Source organism: Bombina bombina, chromosome 4 (assembly GCF_027579735.1).
Source record: "Bombina bombina isolate aBomBom1 chromosome 4, aBomBom1.pri, whole genome shotgun sequence".
In the NCBI taxonomy this organism is placed as follows: Eukaryota; Metazoa; Chordata; class Amphibia; order Anura; family Bombinatoridae; genus Bombina; species Bombina bombina.
The window spans coordinates 11,260,701-11,286,571 of record NC_069502.1 but is presented as its reverse complement, the minus strand read 5'-3'; the positions used below and the strand labels follow the sequence as shown (position 1 = coordinate 11,286,571).

Below are 25,871 nucleotides of genomic sequence, written 5' to 3'. Positions count from 1 at the left end.
GGGGCCACAGGAGCTCCCTCTGTTCCTTCCTGAGTATTACTGTCTGCTATAGTCTGTAGGGGCCACATGAGCTCCCTCTGTTCCTCCCTGAGTATTACTGTCTGCTATAGTCTGTAGGGGCCACAGGAGCTCTCTCTGTTCCTCTCTGAGTATTACTGTTTGCTATAGTCTGTAGGGGCCACATGAGCTCTCTCTGTTCCTCCCTGAGTATTACTGTCTGCTATAGTCTGTAGGGGCCACAGGAGCTACCTCTGTTCCTCCCTGAGTATTACTGTCTGCTATAGTCTGAAGGGGCCACAGGAGCTACCTCTGTTCCTCCCTGAGTATTACTGTCTGCTATAGTCTGTAGGGGCCACAGGAGCTCCCTCTGTTCCTCCCCGAGTATTACTCTCTGCTATAGTCTGTAGGGGCCACATGAGCTCCCTCTGTTCCTCCCTGAGTATTACTGTCTGCTATAAACTGTAGGGGCCACATGAGCTCCCTCTGTTCCTCCCTGAGTATTACTGTCTGCTATAGTCTGTAGGGGCCACAGGAGCTCCCTCTGTTCCTCCCTGAGTATTACTGTCTGCTATAGTATGTAGGGGCCACAGGAGCTCTCTCTGTTCCTCCCTGAGTATTACTGTCTGCTATAGTCTGTAGGGGCCAGAGGAGCTCCCTCTGTTCCTCCCTGAGTATTACTGTCTGCTATAATCTGTAGGGGCACCAGGAGCTCTCTCTGTTCCTCCCTGAGTATTACTGTCTGCTATAGTCTGTAGGGGCCACATGAGCTCCCTCTGTTCCTCCCTGAGTATTACTGTCTGCTATAGTCTGTAGGGGCCACATGAGCTCCCTCTGTTCCTCCCTGAGTATTACTGTCTGCTATAGTCTGTAGGGGCCACATGAGCTCCCTCTGTTCCTCCCTGAGTATTACTGTCTGCTATAGTCTGTAGGGGCCAGAGGAGCTCTCTCTGTTCCTCCCTGAGTATTACTGTCTGCTATAGTCTGTAGGGGCCACATGAGCTCTCTCTGTTCCTCCCTGAGTATTACTGTCAGCTATAGTCTGTAGGGGTCACAGGAGCTCCCTCTGTTCCTCCCTGAGTATTACTGACTGCTATAGTCTGTAGGGGCCACAGGAGCTCCCTCTGTTCCTCCCTGAGTATTACTGTCTGCTATAGTCTGTAGGGGCCACAGGAGCTCTCTCTGTTCCTCCCTGAGTATTACTGTCTGCTATAGTCTGTAGGGGCCACAGGAGCTACCTCTGTTCCTCCCTGAGTATTACTGTCTGCTATAGTCTGTAGGGGCCACAGGAGCTCTCTCTGTTCCTCCCTGAGTATTACTGTCTGCTATAGTCTGTAGGGGCCACATGAGCTCCCTCTGTTCCTCCCTGAGTATTACTGTCTGCTATAGTCTGTAGGGGCCACAGGAGCTCTCTCTGTTCCTCCCTGAGTATTACTGTCTGCTATAGTCTGTAGGGGCCACATGAGCTCTCTCTGTTCTTCCCTGAGTATTACAGTCTGCTATAGTCTGTAGGGGCCACATGAGCTCCCTTTGTTCCTCCCTGAGTATTACTGTCTGCTATAGTCTGTAGGGGCCACAGGAGCTCTCTCTGTTCCTCCCAGAGTATTACTGTCTGCTATAGTTTGTAGGGGCCACAGGAGCTCCCTCTGTTCCTCCCTGAGTATTACTGTCTGCTATAGTCTGAAGGGGCCACAGGAGCTCCCTCTGTTCCTTCCTGAGTATTACTGTCTGCTATAGTCTGTAGGGGCCACAGGAGCTCTCTCTGTTCCTCCCTGAGTATTACTGTCTGCTATAGTCTGTAGGGGCCACAGGAGCTCCCTCTGTTCCTCCCTGAGTGATTACACTCTTCTTTAGTCTGTAGGGGCCACAGGAGCTCTCTCTGTTCCTCCCTGAGTATTACTGTCTGCTATAGTCTGTAGGGGCCACAGGAGCTACCTCTGTTCCTCCCTGAGTATTACTGTCTGCTATAGTCTGTAGGGGCCACAGGAGCTCCCTCTGTTCCTCCCTGAGTATTACTCTCTTCTTTAGTCTGTAGGGGCCACAGGAGCTCTCTCTGTTCCTCCCTGAGTATTACTGTCTGCTATAGTCTGTAGGGGCCACAGGAGCTCCCTCTGTTCCTCCCTGAGTATTACTGTCTGCTATAGTCTGTAGGGGCCACAGGAGCTCCCTCTGTTCCTCCCTGAGTATTACTGTCTGCTATAGTCTGTAGGGGTCACAGGAGCTCCCTCTGTTCCTCCCTGAGTATTACTGTCTGCTATAGTCTGTAGGGGCCACAGGAGCTACCTCTGTTCCTCCCTGAGTATTACTGTCTGCTATAGTCTGTAGGGGCCACAGGAGCTCCCTCTGTTCCTCCCTGAGTATTACTGTCTGCTATAGTCTGTAGGGGCCACAGGAGCTCCCTCTGTTCCTCCCTGAGTATTACTGTCTGCTATAGTCTGTAGGGGCCACAGGAGCTCCTCTGTTCCTCCCTGAGTATTACTGTCTGCTATAGTCTGTAGGGGCCACATGAGCTCCCTCTGTTCCTCCCTGAGTATTACTGTCTGCTATAGTCTGTAGGGGCCACATGAGCTCCCTCTGTTCCTCCCTGAGTATTACTGTCTGCTATAGTCTGTAGGGGCCACAGGAGCTCCCTCTGTTCCTCCCTGAGTATTACTGTCTGCTATAGTCTGTAGGGGCCACAGGAGCTCTCTCTGTTCCTCCCTGAGTATTACTGTCTGCTATAGTCTGTAGGGGCCACAGGAGCTCCCTCTGTTCCTCCCTGAGTATTACTGTCTGCTATAGTCTGTAGGGGCCACAGGAGCTCTCTCTGTTCCTCCCTGAGTATTACTGTCTGCTATAGTCTGTAGGGGCCACAGGAGCTCCCTCTGTTCCTCCCTGAGTATTACTGTCTGCTATAGTCTGTAGGGGCCACAGGAGCTCCCTCTGTTCCTCCCTGAGTATTACTGTCTGCTATAGTCTGTTAGGGGCCACAGGAGCTCCCTCTGTTCCTCCCTGAGTATTACTGTCTGCTATAGTCTGTAGGGGCCACAGGAGCTCCTCTGTTCCTCCCTGAGTATTACTGTCTGCTATAGTCTGTAGGGGCCACAGGAGCTCCTCTGTTCCTCCCTGAGTATTACTGTCTGCTATAGTCTGTAGGGGCCACAGGAGCTCTCTCTGTTCCTCCCTGAGTATTACTGTCTGCTATAGTCTGTAGGGGCCACAGGAGCTCCTCTGTTCCTCCCTGAGTATTACTGTCTGCTATAGTCCTGTAGGGGCCACAGGAGCTCCCTCTGTTCCTCCCTGAGTATTACTGTCTGCTATAGTCTGTAGGGGCCACAGGAGCTCTCTCTGTTCCTCCCTGAGTATTACTGTCTGCTATAGTCTGTAGGGGCCACAGGAGCTCTCTCTGTTCCTCCCTGAGTATTACTGTCTGCTATAGTCTGTAGGGGCCACAGGAGCTCTCTCTGTTCCTCCCTGAGTATTACTGTCTGCTATAGTCTGTAGGGGCCACATGAGCTCCCTCTGTTCCTCCCTGAGTATTACTGTCTGCTATAGTCTGTAGGGGCCACATGGAGCTCCTCTGTTCCTCCCTGAGTATTACTGTCTGCTATAGTCTGTAGGGGCCACAGGAGCTCTCTCTGTTCCTCCCTGAGTATTACTGTCTGCTATAGTCAGTAGGGGCCACATGAGCTCCCTCTGTTCCTCCCTGAGTATTACTGTCTGCTATAGTCTGTAGGGGCCACATGAGCTCCCTTTGTTCCTCCCTGAGTATTACTGTCTGCTATAGTCCTGTAGGGGCCACAGGAGCTCCCTCTGTTCCTCCCTGAGTATTACTGTCTGCTATAGTCTGTAGGGGCCACAGGAGCTCTCTCTGTTCCTCCCTGAGTATTACTGTCTGCTATAGTCTGTAGGGGCCACAGGAGCTCTTCTGTTCCTCCCTGAGTATTACTGTCTGCTATAGTCTGTAGGGGCCACAGGAGCTCCCTCTGTTCCTCCCTGAGTGTTACACTCTTCTTTAGTCTGTAGGGGCCACAGGAGCTCTCTCTGTTCCTCCCTGAGTATTACTGTCTGCTATAGTCTGTAGGGGCCACAGGAGCTCCTCTGTTCCTCCCTGAGTATTACTGTCTGCTATAGTCTGTAGGGGCCACAGGATCTTCCTCTGTTCCTCCCTGGGTATTACTGTCTGCTATAGTCTGTAGGGGCCACAGGAGCTCTCTTGTTCCTCCCTGAGTATTACTGTCTGCTATAGTCTGTAGGGGCCACAGGAGCTCCCTCTGTTCCTCCCTGAGTATTACTGTCTGCTATAGTCTGTAGGGGCCACATGAGCTCCCTCTGTTCCTCCCTGAGTATTACTGTCTGCTATAGTCAGTAGGGGCCACATGAGCTCCCTCTGTTCCTCCCTGAGTATTACTGTCTGCTATAGTCTGTAGGGGCCACATGAGCTCCCTTTGTTCCTCCCTGAGTATTACTGTCTGCTATAGTCTGTAGGGGGCCACATGAGCTCCCTCTGTTCCTCCCCGAGTATTACTGTCTGCTATAGTCTGTAGGAGCCACATGAGCTCCCTCTGTTCCTCCCTGAGTATTACTGTCTGCTATAGTCTGTAGGGGCCACAGGAGCTCTCTCTATTCCTCCCTGAGTATTACTGTCTGCTATAGTCTGTAGGGGCCACAGGAGCTACTTCTGTTCCTCCCTGAGTATTACTGTCTGCTATAGTCTGTAGGGGCCACAGGAGCTCCCTCTGTTCCTCCCTGAGTGTTACACTCTTCTTTAGTCTGTAGGGGCCACTGGAGCTCTCTCTGTTCCTCCCTGAGTATTACTGTCTGCTATAGTCTGTAGGGGCCACAGAGCTCCCTCTGTTCCCTCCCTGAGTATTACTGTCTGCTATAGTCTGTAGGGGCCACAGGAGCTCCCTCTGTTCCTCCCTGAGTATTACTGTCTGCTATAGTCTGTAGGGGCCACAGGAGCTCCCTCTGTTCCTCCCTGGGTATTACTGTCTGCTATAGTCTGTAGGGGCCACAGGAGCTCTCTCTGTTCCTCCCTGAGTATTACTGTCTGCTATAGTCTGTAGGGGCCACAGGAGCTCTCTCTGTTCCTCCGTGAGTATTACTCTCTTCTTTAGTCTGTAGGGGCCACAGGAGCTCCCTCTGTTCCTCCCTGGGTATTACTGTCTGCTATAGTCTGTAGGGGCCACAGGAGCTCCCTCTGTTCCTCCCTGAGTATTACTGCCTGCTATAGTCTGTAGGGGCCACAGGAGCTCCCTCTGTTCCTCCCTGAGTATTACTGTCAGCTATAGTCTGTAGGGGCCACATGAGCTCCCCTCTGTTCATCCCTGAGTATTACTGTCTGCTATAGTCTGTAGGGGCCACATGAGCTCCCCTCTGTTCATCCCTGAGTATTACTGTCTGCTATAGTCTGTAGGGGCCACAGGAGCTCCCTCTGTTCCTCCCTGAGTATTACTGTCTGCTATAGTCTGTAGGGGCCACATGAGCTCCCTCTGTTCCTCCCTGAGTATTACTGTCTGCTATAGTCTGTAGGGGCCACAGGAGCTCTCTCTGTTCCTCTCTGAGTATTACTGTTTGCTATAGTCTGTAGGGGCCACATGAGCTCTCTCTGTTCCTCCCTGAGTATTACTGTCTGCTATAGTCTGTAGGGGCCACAGGAGCTACCTCTGTTCCTCCCTGAGTATTACTGTCTGCTATAGTCTGAAGGGGCCACAGGAGCTACCTCTGTTCCTCCCTTAGTATTACTGTCTGCTATAGTCTGTAGGGGCCACAGGAGCTCCCTCTGTTCCTCCCCGAGTATTACTCTCTGCTATAGTCTGTAGGGGCCACATGAGCTCCCTCTGTTCCTCCCTGAGTATTACTGTCTGCTATAAACTGTAGGGGCCACATGAGCTCCCTCTGTTCCTCCCTGAGTATTACTGTCTGCTATAGTCTGTAGGGGCCACAGGAGCTCCCTCTGTTCCTCCCTGAGTATTACTGTCTGCTATAGTATGTAGGGGCCACAGGAGCTCTCTCTGTTCCTCCCTGAGTATTACTGTCTGCTATAGTCTGTAGGGGCCAGAGGAGCTCCCTCTGTTCCTCCCTGAGTATTACTGTCTGCTATAATCTGTAGGGGCACCAGGAGCTCTCTCTGTTCCTCCCTGAGTATTACTGTCTGCTATAGTCTGTAGGGGCCACATGAGCTCCCTCTGTTCCTCCCTGAGTATTACTGTCTGCTATAGTCTGTAGGGGCCACATGAGCTCCCTCTGTTCCTCCCTGAGTATTACTGTCTGCTATAGTCTGTAGGGGCCACATGAGCTCCCTCTGTTCCTCCCTGAGTATTACTGTCTGCTATAGTCTGTAGGGGCCAGAGGAGCTCTCTCTGTTCCTCCCTGAGTATTACTGTCTGCTATAGTCTGTAGGGGCCACATGAGCTCTCTCTGTTCCTCCCTGAGTATTACTGTCAGCTATAGTCTGTAGGGGTCACAGGAGCTCCCTCTGTTCCTCCCTGAGTATTACTGACTGCTATAGTCTGTAGGGGCCACAGGAGCTCCCTCTGTTCCTCCCTGAGTATTACTGTCTGCTATAGTCTGTAGGGGCCACAGGAGCTCTCTCTGTTCCTCCCTGAGTATTACTGTCTGCTATAGTCTGTAGGGGCCACAGGAGCTACCTCTGTTCCTCCCTGAGTATTACTGTCTGCTATAGTCTGTAGGGGCCACAGGAGCTCTCTCTGTTCCTCCCTGAGTATTACTGTCTGCTATAGTCTGTAGGGGCCACATGAGCTCCCTCTGTTCCTCCCTGAGTATTACTGTCTGCTATAGTCTGTAGGGGCCACAGGAGCTCTCTCTGTTCCTCCCTGAGTATTACTGTCTGCTATAGTCTGTAGGGGCCACATGAGCTCTCTCTGTTCTTCCCTGAGTATTACAGTCTGCTATAGTCTGTAGGGGCCACATGAGCTCCCTTTGTTCCTCCCTGAGTATTACTGTCTGCTATAGTCTGTAGGGGCCACAGGAGCTCTCTCTGTTCCTCCCAGAGTATTGCTGTCTGCTATAGTTTGTAGGGGCCACAGGAGCTCCCTCTGTTCCTCCCTGAGTATTACTGTCTGCTATAGTCTGAAGGGGCCACAGGAGCTCCCTCTGTTCCTTCCTGAGTATTACTGTCTGCTATAGTCTGTAGGGGCCACAGGAGCTCTCTCTGTTCCTCCCTGAGTATTACTGTCTGCTATAGTCTGTAGGGGCCACAGGAGCTCCCTCTGTTCCTCCCTGAGTGTTACACTCTTCTTTAGTCTGTAGGGGCCACAGGAGCTCTCTCTGTTCCTCCCTGAGTATTACTGTCTGCTATAGTCTGTAGGGGCCACAGGAGCTACCTCTGTTCCTCCCTGAGTATTACTGTCTGCTATAGTCTGTAGGGGCCACAGGAGCTCCCTCTGTTCCTCCCTGAGTATTACTCTCTTCTTTAGTCTGTAGGGGCCACAGGCGCTCTCTCTGTTCCTCCCTGAGTATTACTGTCTGCTATAGTCTGTAGGGGCCACAGGAGCTCCCTCTGTTCCTCCCTGAGTATTACTGTCTGCTATAGTCTGTAGGGGCCACAGGAGCTCCCTCTGTTCCTCCCTGAGTATTATTGTCTGCTATAGTCTGTAGGGGTCACAGGAGCTCCCTCTGTTCCTCCCTGAGTATTACTGTCTGCTATAGTCTGTAGGGGCCACAGGAGCTACCTCTGTTCCTCCCTGAGTATTACTGTCTGCTATAGTCTGTAGGGGCCACAGGAGCTCCCTCTGTTCCTCCCTGAGTATTACTGTCTGCTATAGTCTGTAGGGGCCACAGGAGCTCCCTCTGTTCCTCCCTGAGTATTACTGTCTGCTATAGTCTGTAGGGGCCACAGGAGCTCCATCTGTTCCTCCCTGAGTATTACTGTCTGCTATAGTCTGTAGGGGCCACATGAGCTCCCTCTGTTCCTCCCTGAGTATTACTGTCTGCTATAGTCTGTAGGGGCCACATGAGCTCCCTCTGTTCCTCCCTGAGTATTACTGTCTGCTATAGTCTGTAGGGGCCACAGGAGCTCTCTCTGTTCCTCCCTGAGTATTACTGTCTGCTATAGTCTGTAGGGGCCACAGGAGCTCCATCTGTTCCTCCCTGAGTATTACTGTCTTCTTTAGTCTGTAGGGGCCACAGGAGCTCCCTCTGTTCCTCCCTGAGTATTACTGTCTGCTATAGTCTGTAGGGGCCACAGGAGCTACCTCTGTTCCTCCCTGAGTATTACTGTCTGCTATAGTCTGTAGGGGCCACAGGAGCTCCCTCTGTTCCTCCCTGAGTATTACTGTCTGCTATAGTCTGTAGGGGCCACAGGAGCTCCCTCTGTTCCTCCCTGAGTATTACTGTCTGCTATAGTCTGTAGGGGCCACAGGAGCTCCATCTGTTCCTCCCTGAGTATTACTGTCTGCTATAGTCTGTAGGGGCCACATGAGCTCCCTCTGTTCCTCCCTGAGTATTACTGTCTGCTATAGTCTGTAGGGGCCACATGAGCTCCCTCTGTTCCTCCCTGAGTATTACTGTCTGCTATAGTCTGTAGGGGCCACAGGAGCTCTCTCTGTTCCTCCCTGAGTATTACTGTCTGCTATAGTCTGTAGGGGCCACAGGAGCTCCATCTGTTCCTCCCTGAGTATTACTGTCTTCTTTAGTCTGTAGGGGCCACAGGAGCTCCCTCTGTTCCTCCCTGAGTATTACTGTCTGCTATAGTCTGTAGGGGCCACAGGAGCTCTCTCTGTTCCTCCCTGAGTATTACTGTCTGCTATAGTCTGTAGGGGCCACAGGAGCTCCATCTGTTCCTCCCTGAGTATTACTGTCTGCTATAGTCTGTAGGGGCCACATGAGCTCCCTCTGTTCCTCCCTGAGTATTACTGTCTGCTATAGTCTGTAGGGGCCACATGAGCTCCTTCTGTTCCTCCCTGAGTATTACTGTCTGCTATAGTCTGTAGGGGCCACAGGAGCTCTCTCTGTTCCTCCCTGAGTATTACTGTCTGCTATAGTCTGTAGGGGCCACAGGAGCTCCATCTGTTCCTCCCTGAGTATTACTGTCTGCTATAGTCTGTAGGGGCCACAGGAGCTCTCTCTGTTCCTCCCTGAGTATTACTGTCTGCTATAGTCTGTAGGGGCCACAGGAGCTCTCTCTGTTCCTCCCTGAGTATTACTGTCTGCTATAGTCTGTAGGGGCCACAGGAGCTCCATCTGTTCCTCCCTGAGTATTACTGTCTGCTATAGTCTGTAGGGGCCACAGGAGCTCTCTCTGTTCCTCCCTGAGTATTACTGTCTGCTATAGTCTGTAGGGGCCACAGGAGCTCCCTCTGTTCCTCCCTGAGTATTACTGTCTGCTATAGTCTGTAGGGGCCACAGGAGCTCCATCTGTTCCTCCCTGAGTATTACTGTCTGCTATAGTCTGTAGGGGCCACAGGAGCTCTCTCTGTTCCTCCCTGAGTATTACTGTCTGCAGATGGCAGAATGTGATTGACTCAGTCACCCCCGGCACGTCTGACTGGTACTTTCATGGTATACCCATTAGCATTAATAGCAGAAGCCCAGTACTAGTTGCTAATGAGCTGGTGTAACACAGGGTTATCCTCACCAGTGATTAGACAAGGCAACGAGCGAATGCCACTGCCGCTGGCCAATAGAGACGCTTCATAAGTCCCTCTCTCATCTTGAGGAAGGACCTGCTCAACATGCTGATCCATGGACACTGCAAGAACCCACTCGCGTACCTTCTCACGCTCTTCCAGCTGCCACAGAGAGAATGAAATCACGTGTAATGTAATTGTATATGAAGTAACAAGGCAAGTTTTGTAAGACTGAGAGAGAGCACGAGTAACAAAGCAGAGCAAGGCAGGAGATGATGAGTAACTGGGGAGAGGAAGGCAGAAGCTGGCGGGTAACACAGGAAAGGAAAGTGGGAGCTGATGAGTAACTGGGGAGAGAAACGTAGAAGCTGGCGGGTAATACAGGAAAGGAAAGGGGGAGCTGATGAGTAACTGGGGAGAGGAAGGTAGAAGCTGGCGGGTAACACAGGAAAGGAAAGGGGGAGCTGATGAGTAACTGGGGAGAGGAAGGTAGAAGCTGGCGGGTAACACAGGAAAGGAAAGTGGGAGCTGATGAGTAACTGGGGAGAGAAACGTAGAAGCTGGCGGGTAATACAGGAAAGGAAAGGGGGAGCTGATGAGTAACTGGGGAGAGGAAGGTAGAAGCTGGCGGGTAACACAGGAAAGGAAAGGGGGAGCTGATGAGTAACTGGGGAGAGGAAGGTAGAAGCTGGGGGGTAACACAGGAAAGAAAAGGGGGAGCTGATGAGTAACTGGGGAGAGGAAGGTAGAAGCTGGCGGGTAACACAGGAAAGGAAAGTGGGAGCTGATGAGTAACTGGGGAGAGAAACGTAGAAGCTGGCGGGTAATACAGGAAAGGAAAGGGGGAGCTGATGAGTAACTGGGGAGAGGAAGGTAGAAGCTGGCGGGTAACACAGGAAAGGAAAGGGGGAGCTGATGAGTAACTGGGGAGAGGAAGGTAGAAGCTGGCGGGTAACACAGGAAAGGAAAGTGGGAGCTGATGAGTAACTGGGGAGAGAAACGTAGAAGCTGGCGGGTAACACAGGAAAGGAAAGGGGGAGCTGATGAGTAACTGGGGAGAGGAAGGTAGAAGCTGGCGGGTAACACAGGAAAGGAAAGGGGGAGCTGATGAGTAACTGGGGAGAGGAAGGTAGAAGCTGGCGGGTAACACAGGAAAGGAAAGTGGGAGCTGATGAGTAACTGGGGAGAGAAACGTAGAAGCTGGCGGGTAATACAGGAAAGGAAAGGGGGAGCTGATGAGTAACTGGGGAGAGGAAGGTAGAAGCTGGCGGGTAACACAGGAAAGGAAAGGGGGAGCTGATGAGTAACTGGGGAGAGGAAGGTAGAAGCTGGCGGGTAACACAGGAAAGGAAAGTGGGAGCTGATGAGTAACTGGGGAGAGGAAGGTAGAAGCTGGCGGGTAACACAGGAAAGGAAAGTGGGAGCTGATGAGTAACTGGGGAGAGGAAGGTAGAAGCTGGCGGGTAATACAGGAAAGGAAAGGGGGAGCTGATGAGTAACTGGGGAGAGGAAGGTAGAAGCTGGCGGGTAACACAGGAAAGGAAAGTGGGAGCTGATGAGTAACTGGGGAGAGGAAGGTAGAAGCTGGCGGGTAACAAGGGAAAGGAAAGTGGGAGCTGATGAGTAACTGGGGAGAGAAACGTAGAAGCTGGCGGGTAATACAGGAAAGGAAAGGGGGAGCTGATGAGTAACTGGGGAGAGGAAGGTAGAAGCTGGCGGGTAACACAGGAAAGGAAAGTGGGAGCTGATGAGTAACTGGGGAGAGAAACGTAGAAGCTGGCGGGTAATACAGGAAAGGAAAGGGGGAGCTGATGAGTAACTGGGGAGAGGAAGGTAGAAGCTGGCGGGTAACACAGGAAAGGAAAGTGGGAGCTGATGAGTAACTGGGGAGAGGAAGGTAGAAGCTGGCGGGTAACAAGGGAAAGGAAAGTGGGAGCTGATGAGTAACTGGGGAGAGAAACGTAGAAGCTGGCGGGTAATACAGGAAAGGAAAGTGGGAGCTGATGAGTAACTGGGGAGAGGAAGGTAGAAGCTGGCGGGTAACACAGGAAAGGAAAGTGGGAGCTGATGAGTAACTGGGGAGAGGAAGGTAGAAGCTGGCGGGTAACACAGGAAAGGAAAGTGGGAGCTGATGAGTAACTGGGGCGAGGAAGGTAGAAGCTGGCGGGTAATACAGGAAAGGAAAGGGGGAGCTGATGAGTAACTGGGGAGAGGAAGGTAGAAGCTGGCGGGTAACACAGGAAAGGAAAGGGGGAGCTGATGAGTAACTGGGGAGAGGAAGGTAGAAGCTGGCGGGTAATACAGGAAAGGAAAGGGGGAGCTGATGAGTAACTGGGGAGAGGAAGGTAGAAGCTGGCGGGTAATACAGGAAAGGAAAGTGGGAGCTGATGAGTAACTGGGGAGAGGAAGGTAGAAGCTGGCGGGTAACACAGGAAAGGAAAGTGGGAGCTGATGAGTAACTGGGGAGAGGAAGGTAGAAGCTGGCGGGTAACACAAGAAAGGAAAGGGGGAGCTGATGAGTAACTGGGGAAAGGAAGGTAGAAGCTGGGGGGTAACACAGGAAAGGAAAGGGGGAGCTGATGAGTAACTGGGGAGAGGAAGGTAGAAGCTGGGGGGTAAAACAGGAAAGGAAAGGGGGAGCTGATGAGTAACTGGGGAAAGGAAGGTAGAAGCTGGGGGGTAACACAGGAAAGGAAAGGGGGAGCTGATGAGTAACTGGGGAGAGGAAGGTAGAAGCTGGCGGGTAATACAGGAAAGGAAAGGGGGAGCTGATGAGTAACTGGGGAGAGGAAGGTAGAAGCTGGCGGGTAACACAGGAAAGGAAAGGGGGAGCTGATGAGTAACTGGGGAGAGGAAGGTAGAAGCTGGCGGGTAATACAGGAAAGGAAAGGGGGAGCTGATGAGTAACTGGGGAGAGGAAGGTAGAAGCTGGCGGGTAACACAGGAAAGGAAAGGGGGAGCTGATGAGTAACTGGGGAGAGGAAGGTAGAAGCTGGGGGGTAACACAGGAAAGGAAAGGGGGAGCTGATGAGTAACTGGGGAAAGGAAGGTAGAAGCTGGGGGGTAACACAGGAAAGGAAAGTGGGAGCTGATGAGTAACTGGGGAGAGAAACGTAGAAGCTGGCGGGTAACACAGGAAAGGAAAGGGGGAGCTGATGAGTAACTGGGGAGAGGAAGGTAGAAGCTGGCGGGTAACACAGGAAAGGAATGTGGGAGCTAATGAGTAACTGGGGAGAGGAAGGTAGAAGCTGGCGGGTAACAAGGGAAAGGAAAGGGGGAGCTGATGAGTAACTGGGGAGAGGAAGGTAGAAGCTGGCGGGTAACATAGGAAAGGGGGAGCTGATGAGTAACTGGGGAGAGGAAGGTAGAAGCTGGCGGGTAACACAGGAAAGTGGGAGCTGGTGATTAACTGGGGAGAGGAAGGTAGAAGCTGGCGGGTAATACAGGAAAGGAAAGGGGGAGCTGATGAGTAACTGGGGAGAGGAAGGTAGAAGCTGGCGGGTAACACAAGAAAGGAAAGGGGGAGCTGATGAGTAACTGGGGAGAGGAAGGTAGAAGCTGGCGGGTAACACAGGAAAGGAAAGGGGGAGCTGATGAGTAACTCAGGAGAGGAAAGGGGGAGCTGATGAGTAACTGGGGAGAGGAAGGTAGAAGCTGGCGGGTAATACAGGAAAGGAAAGGGGGAGCTGATGAGTAACTCAGGAGAGGAAAGGGGGAGCTGATGAGTAACTCAGGAGAGGAAAGGGGGAGCTGATGAGTAACTCAGGAGAGGAAAGGGGGAGCTGATGAGTAACTGGGGAGAGGAAGGTAGAAGCTGCCGGGTAACACAGGAAAGGAAAGGGGGAGCTGATGAGTAACTGGGGAGAGGAAGGTAGAAGCTGGCGGGTAACACAGAAAAGGAAAGTGGGAGCTGGTGATTAACTGGGGAGAGAAACGTAGAAGCTGGCGGGTAACAAGGGAAGGAAAGTGGGAGCTGATGAGTAACTGGGGAGAGGAAAGGGGGAGCTGATGAGTAACTGGGGAGAGGAAGGTAGAAGCTGGCGGGTAACATAGGAAAGTGGGAGCTGATGAGTAACTGGGGAGAGGAAGGTAGAAGCTGGCGGGTAACACAGGAAAGGAAAGGGGGAGCTGATGAGTAACTGGGGAGAGGAAGGTAGAAGCTGGCGGGTAACACAGGAAAGTGGGAGCCGATGAGTAACTGGGGAGAGGAAGGTAGAAGATGGCGGGTAACACAGGAAAGTGGGAGCTGGTGATTAACTGGGGAGAGAAAGGTAAAAGCTGGCGGGTAACAAGGGAAAGGAAAGTGGGAGCTGATGAGTGACTGGGGCGAGGAAGGTAGAAGCTGGCGGGTAACACAGGAAAGAAAAGGGGGAGCTGATGAGTAACTAAGGAGAGGAAGGTAGAAGCTGGGGGTAACACGGGAAAGAAAAGGGGGAGCTGATGAGTAACTGGGGAGAGGAAGGTAGAAGCTGGCGGGTAACAAGGGAAAGGAAAGGGGGAGCTGATGAGTAACTGGGGAGAGGAAGGTAGAAGATGGCGGGTAACACAGGAAAGTGGGAGCTGGTGATTAACTGGGGAGAGAAAGGTAAAAGCTGGCGGGTAACACGGGAAAGGAAAGTGGGAGCTGATGAGTAACTGGGGAGAGGAAGGTAGAAGCTGGCGGGTAACACGGGAAAGGAAAGTGGGAGCTGATGAGTAACTGGGGAGAGGAAGGTAGAAGCTGGCGGGCAACACGCAAAAGGAAAGGGGGAGCTGATGAGTAACTGGGGAGAGGAAGGTAGAAGCTGGCGGGTAACACAGGAAAGTGGGAGCTGGTGATTAACTGGGTAGAGAAAGGTAAAAGCTGGCGGGTAACAAGGGAAAGGAAAGTGGGAGCTGATGAGTGACTGGGGAGAGGAAGGTAGAAGCTGGCGGGTAACACAGGAAAGTGGGAGCTGGTGATTAACTGGGTAGAGAAAGGTAAAAGCTGGCGGGTAACAAGGGAAAGGAATGTGGGAGCTGATGAGCGACTGGGGAGAGGAAGGTAGAAGCTGGAGGGTAACACGCAAAAGGAAAGGGGTAGCTGATGAGTAACTGGGGCGAGGAAGGTAGAAGCTGGCGGGTAACACGGGAAAGGAAAGTGGGAGCTGATGAGTAACTGGGGCGAGGAAGGTAGAAGCTGGCGGGTAACACGGGAAAGGAAAGTGGGAGCTGATGAGTAACTGGGGAGAGAAAGGTAGAAGCTGGCGGGTAACACGGGAAAGGAAAGTGGGAGCTGATGATTAACTGGGGAGAGGAAGGTAGAAGCTGGCGGGTAACGCGGGAAATGAAAGTGGGAGCTGATGAGTAACTGGGGAGAGAACGGTAGAAGCTGGCGGGTAACACAGGAAATGGAACTAATCTGAGAGGAATGCAAGAGATGGCGGGTAATTAGAGGAACAGAAGATGAGGGTTTGTGACTAACTAGTAAATGGAAGGCAGGAGCTGGCCGGCAACCCGGCAAAGGAAGGCAGGAGCTGGCAGGTTACGAGAGAAAGGAAAGCAGGCGCTGGCAACTAATCTTGGAGAGGAGGTTGAAGATCGGAGAGGAAGGCCGTAACTGGCGACTAATCTGGGAGAGAAAGGCGGGATCTGGCGACTAATCTGGGAGAGGAAGGCAGGAGCTGGCGACTAATCTGGGAGAGGAAGGCAGGAGCTGGCGACTAATCTGGGAGAGGAAGGCAGGAGCTGACGACTAATCTGGGAGAGGAAGGCAGGAGCTGACTACTAATCTGGGAGAGGAAGGCAGGAGCTGACGACTAATCTGGGAGAGGAAGGCAGGAGCTGACGACTAATCTGGGAGAGGAAGGCAGGAGCTGACGACTAATCTGGGAGAGGAAGGCAGGAGCTGACGACTAATCTGGGAGAGGAAGGCAGGAGCTGACGACTAATCTGGGAGAGGAAGGCAGGAGCTGACGACTAATCTGGGAGAGGAAGGCAGGAGCTGGCGACTAATCTGGGAGAGGAAGACAGGAGCTGACGACTAATCTGGGAGAGGAAGGCAGGAGCTAACGACTAATCTGGGAGAGGAAGGCAGGAGCTGGTGACTAATTTGGGAGATTAAGGCAGGAGCTGGTGACTAATCTGGGAGATTAAGGCAGGAGCTGGTGACTAATCTGGGAGAGGAAGGCAGGAGCTAACGACTAATCTGGGAGAGGAAGGCAGGAGCTAACGACTAATCTGGGAGAGGAAGGCAGGATCTGATGACTAATCTGGGAGAGGAAGGCAGGAGCTGGTGACTAATTTGGGAGATTAAGGCAGGAGCTAACGACTAATCTGGGAGAGGAAGGCAGGAGCTAACGACTAATCTGGGAGAGGAAGGCAGGATCTGATGACTAATCTGGGAGAGGAAGGCAGGAGCTGGTGACTAATTTGGGAGATTAAGGCAGGAGCTAACGACTAATCTGGGAGAGGAAGACAGGAGCTAACGACTAATCTGGGAGAGGAAGGCAGGAGCTAACGACTAATCTGGGAGAGGAAGACAGGAGCTGACGACTAATCTGGGAGAGGAAGGCAGGAGCTAACGACTAATCTGGGAGAGGAAGACAGGAGCTAACGACTAATCTGGGAGAGGAAGGCAGGAGCTAACGACTAATCTGGGAGAGGAAGGCAGGAGCTAACGACTAATCTGGGAGAGGAAGGCAGGAGCTAACGACTAATCTGGGAGAGGAAGACAGGAGCTAACGACTAATCTGGGAGAGGAAGGCAGGATCTGATGACTAATCTGGGAGAGAAAGGTGGGAGCTGGCGACTAATCTGGGAGAGGAAGGCAGGATCTGACGACTAATCTGGGAGAGGAAAGCAGGAGCTGGTGGCTAATCTGGGAGAGGAAGGCGGGAGCTGGCGACTAATCTGGGAGAGGAAGGCAGGAGCTGGTGGCTAATCTGGGAGAGGAAGGTGGGAGCTGGCGACTAATCTGGGAGAGGAAAGCAGGAGCTGGTGGCTAATCTGGGAGAGGAAGGCGGGAGCTGGCGACTAATCTGGGAGAGGAAGGCAGGAGCTAACGACTAATCTGGGAGAGGAAGGCAGGAGCTAACGACTAATCTGGGAGAGGAAGGCAGGAGCTGACGACTAATCTGGGAGAGGAAGGCAGGAGCTAACGACTAATCTGGGAGAGGAAGGCAGGAGCTAACGACTAATCTGGGAGAGGAAGGCAGGATCTGATGACTAATCTGGGAGAGAAAGGTGGGAGCTGGCGACTAATCTGGGAGAGGAAGGCAGGAGCTGGTGGCTAATCTGGGAGAGGAAGGCAGGATCTGACGACTAATCTGGGAGAGGAAAGCAGGAGCTGGTGGCTAATCTGGGAGAGGAAGGCGGGAGCTGGCGACTAATCTGGGAGAGGAAGGCAGGAGCTGGTGGCTAATCTGGGAGAGGAAGGCAGGAGCTAACGACTAATCTGGGAGAGGAAGGCAGGATCTGACGACTAATCTGGGAGAGGAAGGCAGGAGCTAACGACTAATCTGGGAGAGGAAGGCAGGAGCTGACGACTAATCTGGGAGAGGAAGGCAGGAGCTGACGACTAATCTGGGAGAGGAAGGCAGGAGCTGACGACTAATCTGGGAGAGGAAGGCAGGAGCTGACGACTAATCTGGGAGAGGAAGGCAGGAGCTGGCGACTAATCTGGGAGAGGAAGGCAGGAGCTGACGACTAATCTGGGAGAGGAAGGCAGGAGCTGACGACTAATCTGGGAGAGGAAGGCAGGAGCTAACGACTAATCTGGGAGAGGAAGGCAGGAGCTGGTGACTAATTTGGGAGATTAAGGCAGGAGCTGGTGACTAATCTGGGAGATTAAGGCAGGAGCTGGTGACTAATCTGGGAGAGGAAGGCAGGAGCTAACGACTAATCTGGGAGAGGAAGGCAGGAGCTAACGACTAATCTGGGAGAGGAAGACAGGAGCTAACGACTAATCTGGGAGAGGAAGGCAGGAGCTAACGACTAATCTGGGAGAGGAAGGCAGGAGCTAACGACTAATCTGGGAGAGGAAGGCAGGAGCTAACGACTAATCTGGGAGAGGAAGGCAGGATCTGATGACTAATCTGGGAGAGAAAGGTGGGAGCTGGCGACTAATCTGGGAGAGGAAGGCGGGAGCTGGTGGCTAATCTGGGATAGGAAGGCGGGAGCTGGTGACTAATCTGGGAGAGGAAGGCAGGAGCTAACGACTAATCTGGGAGAGGAAGACAGGAGCTAACGACTAATCTGGGAGAGGAAGGCAGGAGCTAACGACTAATCTGGGAGAGGAAGGCAGGAGCTAACGACTAATCTGGGAGAGGAAGGCAGGAGCTGACGACTAATCTGGGAGAGAAAGGTGGGAGCTGGCGACTAATCTGGGAGAGGAAGGCAGGATCTGACGACTAATCTGGGAGAGGAAAGCAGGAGCTGGTGGCTAATCTGGGATAGGAAGGCGGGAGCTGGCGACTAATCTGGGAGAGGAAGGCAGGAGCTGGTGGCTAATCTGGGAGAGGAAGGTGGGAGCTGGCGACTAATCTGGGAGAGGAAGGCAGGAGCTGACGACTAATCTGGGAGAGGAAAGCAGGAGCTGGTGGCTAATCTGGGAGAGGAAGGCAGGAGCTGACGACTAATCTGGGAGAGGAAGGCAGGAGCTAACGACTAATCTGGGAGAGGAAGGCAGGAGCTGGCGACTAATCTGGGAGAGGAAAGCAGGAGCTGGTGGCTAATCTGGGAGAGGAAGGCGGGAGCTGGCGACTAATCTGGGAGAGGAAGGCAGGAGCTGGCGACTAATCTGGGAGAGGAAAGCAGGAGCTGGTGGCTAATCTGGGAGAGGAAGGCAGGAGCTGGTGGCTAATCTGGGAGAGGAAAGCAGGAGCTGGTGGCTAATCTGGGAGAGGAAGGTGGGAGCTGGCAATTAGTCAGGGAGAGGAAGGCGAAGTTGGTTACTAACCAGGGACAGATAGGTCACAAGCAACTGGGGAAAGAAAGGAGAAAGGTCAATAATAACAAGAAAGTGGCTCAATTTACCGGCAGATGTTGTCTGGCTGGCAGAGGAACTTCAAAGGGAATGTCTGTGTCCTGGAAGTCAGTGTGATCAAGTGCACCCAGGTTACCCTCCTCAATTGCCTATGGAGCATAACATGACTGAGTTAGAGCCATTTGCACTCAGGTTATACAGGTTTTATCAAACTCGTACGTTCTATGAACTCACGTCCACAAGATCCACAAATCTGTTGAGGAAGATGAAGGCAGCATTGTCCCAGCCCATTGTCTGCAAAAACAAAATGTGAGGGTGGGTCATATCTGAATAAACATGACACACACAGAGCCCTTAGGGACGCAGAGACAGACACAGCCCCGTGGCACACACAGAGACAGACAGTGCCCTCCGGTGACATACAGGGACAAACAAAGCCCTTTAATGACACACAGGGACAGACAGAGTGCCCTCTGGTGACACACAGGGACAAACAGTGCCCTCTGGTGACACACAGGGACAAACAGTGCCCTCTGGTGACATATAGGGACAAACAAAGCCCTCTAATGACACACAGGGACAAACAGTGCCCTCTGGTGACACACAGGGACAAACAAAGCCCTCTGGTGACATATAGGGACAAACAGTGCCCTCTGGTGACACACAGGGACAAACAAAGCCCTCTGGTGACATATAGGGACAAACAGTGCCCTCTGGTGACACACAGGGACAAACAAAGCCCTCTGGTGACATATAGGGACAAACAGTGCCCTCTGGGGACACACGGGGACAAACAAATCCCTCTGGTGACATATAGGGACAAACAGTGCCCTCTGGGGACACACAGGGACAAACAAAGCCCTCTGGTGACATATAGGGACAAACAGTGCCCTCTGGGGACACACAGGGACAAACAAAGCCCTCTGGGAACACACAGGGACAAACAAAGCCCTCTGGGAACACACAGGGACAAACAAAGCCCTCTGGGAACACACAGGGACAAACAAAGCCCTCTGGGAACACACAGGGACAAACAAAGCCCTCTGGGAACACACAGGGACAAACAAAGCCCTCTGGGAACACACAGGGACAAACAAAGCCCTCTGGGAACACACAGGGACAAACAAAGCCCTCTGGGAACACAGAGACAAACCAAACCTTCTGTGAGACAGACAGACACACAGAGCCCTCTATAAACACACAGAGGCAGTGCTCACTGGGGACACACAGAGACATACCAAATCCTCTCGGGACACACAGGGATAGATGGAGCCCCCAGGGACACATAGAGATAGAGTCAAAGGGGACAAAAATAAAAATGGACAAAGACAGCTACCCTCGTGCAGTAACATAAGAGGCAGAGAAAGGGGGCAGCTGTGTTATTTGTTAAGGGGGTGGTCAATGCATTTGGTAAGGGCACAGTTTCATTTATCCACATGAGGGTTCATAACAGCATAGTTTTACCTTGGCTGCCATTCCAGCTTCATAAAAAGCCTTATCCGCAGGAAGCAGGTCAGTGTGGCGCAGCAGCGATATGCTCAGCTTGGCTGCCAGAACCTCCTGCAAAGATACACTACAGTGAGATAGGGGAATAAGCAAAGGGATATAAGGAGAGGAAGAACAGAGCAGCGAGGGGACAAGAGGAGGAACAGAGCAGCGAGGGGATAAGAGGAGGAACAGAACAGCGAGGGAATAAGAGGACGAACAGAGCAGCAAGGGAATAAGAGGACGAAACAGAACAGCGAGGGGATAAGAGGAGGAACAGAACAGCGAGGGAATAAGAGGAGGAACAGAGCAGCGAGGGAATAAGAGGATGAACAGAACAGCGAGGGGATAAGAGGACGAAACAGAACAGCGATGGTATAAGAGGAGAGGAGGAACAGAGCAGCGAGGGGATAAGAGAAGGAACAGAGCAGCAAGAGGATAAGAGGAGGAACAGAGCAGCGAGGGGATAAGAGGAGGAACAGCGCAGTGAGGGGATAAGAGGAGGAACAGAGCAGCAAGAGGATAAGAGGAGGAACAGAGCAGCGAGGGGATAAGAGGAGAGGAGGAACAGCGCAGTGAGGGGATAAGAGGAGGAACAGAGCAGCGAGGGGATAAGAGGAGGAACAGAACAGCGAGGGGATAAGAGGAGGAACAGAACAGCAAGGGAATAACAGGACGAACAGAGCAGCGAGGGAATAAGAGGACGAACAGAGCAGCGAGGGAATAAGAGGACGAACAGAGCAGCGAGGGGATAAGAGGATGAACAGAACAGCGAGGGGATAAGAGGACGAAACAGAACAGCGATGGTATAAGAGGAGAGGAGGAACAGAGCAGCGAGGGGATAAGAGGACGAAGCAGAACAGCAAGGGGATAAGAGGACAAACAGAGCAGCGAGTGGACAAGAGGACGAACAGAACAGCGAGGGGATAAGAGGAGAGGAGGAACAGAGCAGCGAGGGGATAAGAGGACGAAACAGAACAGCAAGGGGATAAGAGGACAAACAGAGCAGCGAGGGGACAAGAGGACGAATAGAAAAGCGAGGGGATAAGAGGAGAGGAGGAACAGAGCAGCGAGGGGATAAGAGGAGGAATAGAACAGCGAGGGAATAAGAGGACGAACAGAGCAGCAAGGGGATCAGAGGAGGAACAGAACAGCGAGGAAATAAGAGGACGAACAGAGCAGCGAGGGAATAAGAGGAGGCACAGAGCAGCGAGGGAATAAGAGGAGGCACAGAGCAGCGAGGGAATAAGAGGAGGCACAGAGCAGCGAGGGAATAAGAGGAGGCACAGAGCAGCGAGGGAATAAGAGGAGGCACAGAGCAGCGAGGGAATAAGAGGAGGCACAGAGCAGCGAGGGAATAAGAGGAGGCACAGAGCAGCGAGGGAATAAGAGGAGGCACAGAGCAGCGAGGGAATAAGAGGAGGAACAGAGCAGCGAGGGAATAAGAGGAGGAACAGAACAGCGAGGGAATAAGAGGACGAACAGAGCAGCAAGGGAATAAGAGGACGAACAGAGCAGCGAGGGAATAAGAGGAGGAACAGAGCAGCGAGGGAATAAGAGGATGAACAGAACAGCGAGGGGATAAGAGGACGAAACAGAACAGCGATGGTATAAGAGGAGAGGAGGAACAGAGCAGCGAGGGGATAAGAGAAGGAACAGAGCAGCAAGAGGATAAGAGGAGGAACAGAGCAGCGAGGGGATAAGAGAAGGAACAGAGCAGCAAGAGGATAAGAGGAGGAACAGAGCAGCGAGGGGATAAGAGGAGGAACAGCGCAGTGAGGGGATAAGAGGAGGAACAGAGCAGCAAGAGGATAAGAGGAGGAACAGAGCAGCGAGGGGATAAGAGGAGAGGAGGAACAGCGCAGTGAGGGGATAAGAGGAGGAACAGAGCAGCGAGGGGATAAGAGGAGGAACAGAACAGCGAGGGGATAAGAGGAGGAACAGAACAGCAAGGGAATAACAGGACGAACAGAGCAGCGAGGGAATAAGAGGACGAACAGAGCAGCGAGGGAATAAGAGGACGAACAGAGCAGCGAGGGGATAAGAGGATGAACAGAACAGCGAGGGGATAAGAGGACGAAACAGAACAGCGATGGTATAAGAGGAGAGGAGGAACAGAGCAGCGAGGGGATAAGAGGACGAAGCAGAACAGCAAGGGGATAAGAGGACAAACAGAGCAGCGAGTGGACAAGAGGACGAACAGAACAGCGAGGGGATAAGAGGAGAGGAGGAACAGAGCAGCGAGGGGATAAGAGGACGAAACAGAACAGCAAGGGGATAAGAGGACAAACAGAGCAGCGAGGGGACAAGAGGACGAATAGAAAAGCGAGGGGATAAGAGGAGAGGAGGAACAGAGCAGCGAGGGGATAAGAGGAGGAATAGAACAGCGAGGGAATAAGAGGACGAACAGAGCAGCAAGGGGATCAGAGGAGGAACAGAACAGCGAGGAAATAAGAGGACGAACAGAGCAGCGAGGGAATAAGAGGAGGCACAGAGCAGCGAGGGAATAAGAGGAGGCACAGAGCAGCGAGGGAATAAGAGGAGGCACAGAGCAGCGAGGGAATAAGAGGAGGCACAGAGCAGCGAGGGAATAAGAGGAGGCACAGAGCAGCGAGGGAATAAGAGGAGGCACAGAGCAGCGAGGGAATAAGAGGAGGCACAGAGCAGCGAGGGAATAAGAGGAGGCACAGAGCAGCGAGGGAATAAGAGGAGGAACAGAGCAGCGAGGGAATAAGAGGAGGCACAGAGCAGCGAGGGAATAAGAGGAGGCACAGAGCAGCGAGGGAATAAGAGGAGGAACAGAGCAGCGACTGAATAAAAGGATGAACAGAGCAGCGAGGGAATAAGAGGAGGAACAGAGCAGCGAGGGGATAAGAGGAGGAACAGAGCAGCGAGGGGATAAGAGGAGAGGAGGAACAGCGCAGTGAGGGGATACGAGGAGGAACAGAGCAGCGAGGGGATAAGAGGAGGAACAGAACAGCGAGGGAATAAGAGGACGAACAGAGCAGCGAGGGAATAAGAGGACGAACAGAGCAGCGAGGGAATAAGAGGAGGAACAGAGCAGCGAGGGAATAAGAGGACGAACAGAGCAGCGAGGGAATAAGAGGAGGAACAGAGCAGCGAGGGAAGAAGAGGAGGAACAGAGCAGCGAGGGAATAAGAGGACGAACAGAGCAGCGAGGGAATAAGAGGATGAACAGAGCAGCGAGGGAATAAGAGGAGGAACAGAGCAGCGAGGGAATAAGAGGACGAACAGAGCAGCGAGGGAATAAGAGGACGAACAGAGCAGCGGGGGGATAAGAGGAGGAACAGAACAGCGAGGGAATAAGAGGACGAACAGAGCAGCGAGGGAATAAGAGGACGAACAGAGCAGTGAGGGAATAAGAGGAGGAACAGAGCAGCGAGGGAATAAGAGGATGAACAGAACAGCGAGGGGATAAGAGGACGAAACAGAACAGCGATGGTATAAGAGGAGAGGAGGAACAGAGCAGCGAGGGGATAAGAGAAGGAACAGAGCAGCAAGAGGATAAGAGGAGGAACAGAGCAGCGAGGGGATAAGAGGAGAGGAGGAACAGCGCAGTGAGGGGATAAGAGGAGGAACAGAGCAGCGAGGGGATAAGAGGAGGAACAGAACAGCGAGGGAATAACAGGACGAACAGAGCAGCGAGGGAATAAGAGGACGAACAGAGCAGCGAGGGAATAAGAGGACGAACAGAGCAGCGAGGGGATAAGAGGACGAACAGAACAGCGAGGGGATAAGAGGACGAAACAGAACAGCGATGGTATAAGAGGAGAGGAGGAACAGAGCAGCAAGGGGATAAGAGGACGAAGCAGAACAGCAAGGGGATAAGAGGACAAACAGAGCAGCGAGTGGACAAGAGGACGAACAGAACAGCGAGGGGATACGAGGAGAGGAGGAACAGAGCAGCGAGGGGATAAGAGGACGAAACAGAACAGCAAGGGGATAAGAGGACAAACAGAGCAGCGAGGGGACAAGAGGACGAATAGAACAGCGAGGGGATAAGAGGAGAGGAGGAACAGAGCAGCGAGGGGATAAGAGGAGGAATAGAACAGCGAGGGAATAAGAGGACGAACAGAGCAGCAAGGGGATCAGAGGAGGAACAGAACAGCGAGGGAATAAGAGGACGAACAGAGCAGCGAGGGAATAAGAGGAGGCACAGAGCAGCGAGGGAATAAGAGGAGGCACAGAGCAGCGAGGGAATAAGAGGAGGAACAGAGCAGCGAGGGAATAAGAGGAGGAACAGAGCAGCAAGGGGATAAGAGGACGAACAGAACAGCGAGGGGATAAGAGGAGAGGAGGAACAGAGCAGCGAGGGGATAAGAGGATGAACAGAACAGCGAGGGGATAAGAGGACGAAACAGAACAGCGATGGTATAAGAGGAGAGGAGGAACAGAGCAGCGAGGGGATAAGAGGACGAAACAGAAAAGCAAGGGGATAAGAGGACAAACAGAGCAGCGAGGGGACAAGAGGACGAACAGAACAGCGAGGGGATAAGAGGAGAGGAGGAACAGAGCAGCGAGGGGATAAGAGGACGAACAGAACAGCGAGGGGATAAGAGGACGAAACAGAGCAGCGAGGGGATAAGAGGAGAGGAGGAACAGAGCAGCAAGGGGATAAGAGGAGGAACAGAGCAGCGAGGGGATAAGAGGAGGAACAGAACAGCTAGGGGATAAGAGGAGAGGAGGAACAGAGCAGCGAGGGGATAAGAAGAGGAACAGAGCAGCGAGGGGATAAGAGGAGAGGAGGAACATAGCAGCGAGGGGATAAGAAGAGGAACAGAGCAGCGAGGGGATAAGGAACAGAGCAGCGAGGGAATAAGAGGAGGAACAGAGCAGCAACTGAATAAAAGGATGAACAGAGCAGCGAGGGAATAAGAGGAGGAACAGAGCAGCGAGGGGATAAGAGGAGGAACAGAGCAGCGAGGGGATAAGAGGAGAGGAGGAACAGCGCAGTGAGGGGATAAGAGGAGGAACAGAGCAGCGAGGGGATAAGAGGAGGAACAGAACAGCGAGGGAATAAGAGGACGAACAGAGCAGCGAGGGAATAAGAGGACGAACAGAGCAGCGAGGGAATAAGAGGAGGAACAGAGCAGCGAGGGAATAAGAGGAGGAACAGAGCAGCGAGGGAATAAGAGGAGGAACAGAGCAGGGAGGGAATAAGAGGACGAACAGAGCAGCGAGGGGATAAGAGGAGGAACAGAACAGCGAGGGAATAAGAGGACGAACAGAGCAGCGAGGGAATAAGAGGAGGAACAGAGCAGCGAGGGAATAAGAGGAGGAACAGAGCAGCGAGGGAATAAGAGGACGAACAGAGCAGCGAGGGAATAAGAGGACGAACAGAGCAGCGAGGGGATAAGAGGAGAGGAAGAACAGAGCAGCAAGAGGATAAGAGGAGGAACAGAGCAGCGAGGGAATAAGAGGAGGAACAGAGCAGCAAGGGGATAAGAGGACGAACAGAACAGCGAGGGGATAAGAGGAGAGGAGGAACAGAGCAGCGAGGGGATAAGAGGATGAACAGAACAGCGAGGGGATAAGAGGACGAAACAGAACAGCGATGGTATAAGAGGAGAGGAGGAACAGAGCAGCGAGGGGATAAGAGGACGAAACAGAAAAGCAAGGGGATAAGAGGACAAACAGAGCAGCGAGGGGACAAGAGGACGAACAGAACAGCGAGGGGATAAGAGGAGAGGAGGAACAGAGCAGCGAGGGGATAAGAGGATGAACAGAACAGCGAGGGGATAAGAGGACGAAACAGAGCAGCGAGGGGATAAGAGGAGAGGAGGAACAGAGCAGCAAGGGGATAAGAGGAGGAACAGAGCAGCGAGGGGATAAGAGGAGGAACAGAACAGCTA

At 52.7% G+C, this 25,871-nt stretch overlaps 1 protein-coding gene across 1 annotated transcript in view; it reads right to left on the bottom strand.

Annotated features, from left to right (window-relative positions):
- Window positions 1-25,871, bottom strand: part of IFT172 (intraflagellar transport 172) — a gene marked incomplete in the record, with an annotated part of 949,422 nt that overhangs the window by 98,406 nt on the left and 825,145 nt on the right. The window contains 4 exon segments of the mRNA XM_053710932.1: window positions 9,578-9,731; window positions 18,564-18,662; window positions 18,748-18,807; window positions 19,978-20,073. Coding sequence (XP_053566907.1) covers window positions 9,578-9,731; window positions 18,564-18,662; window positions 18,748-18,807; window positions 19,978-20,073 — 409 coding nt within the window.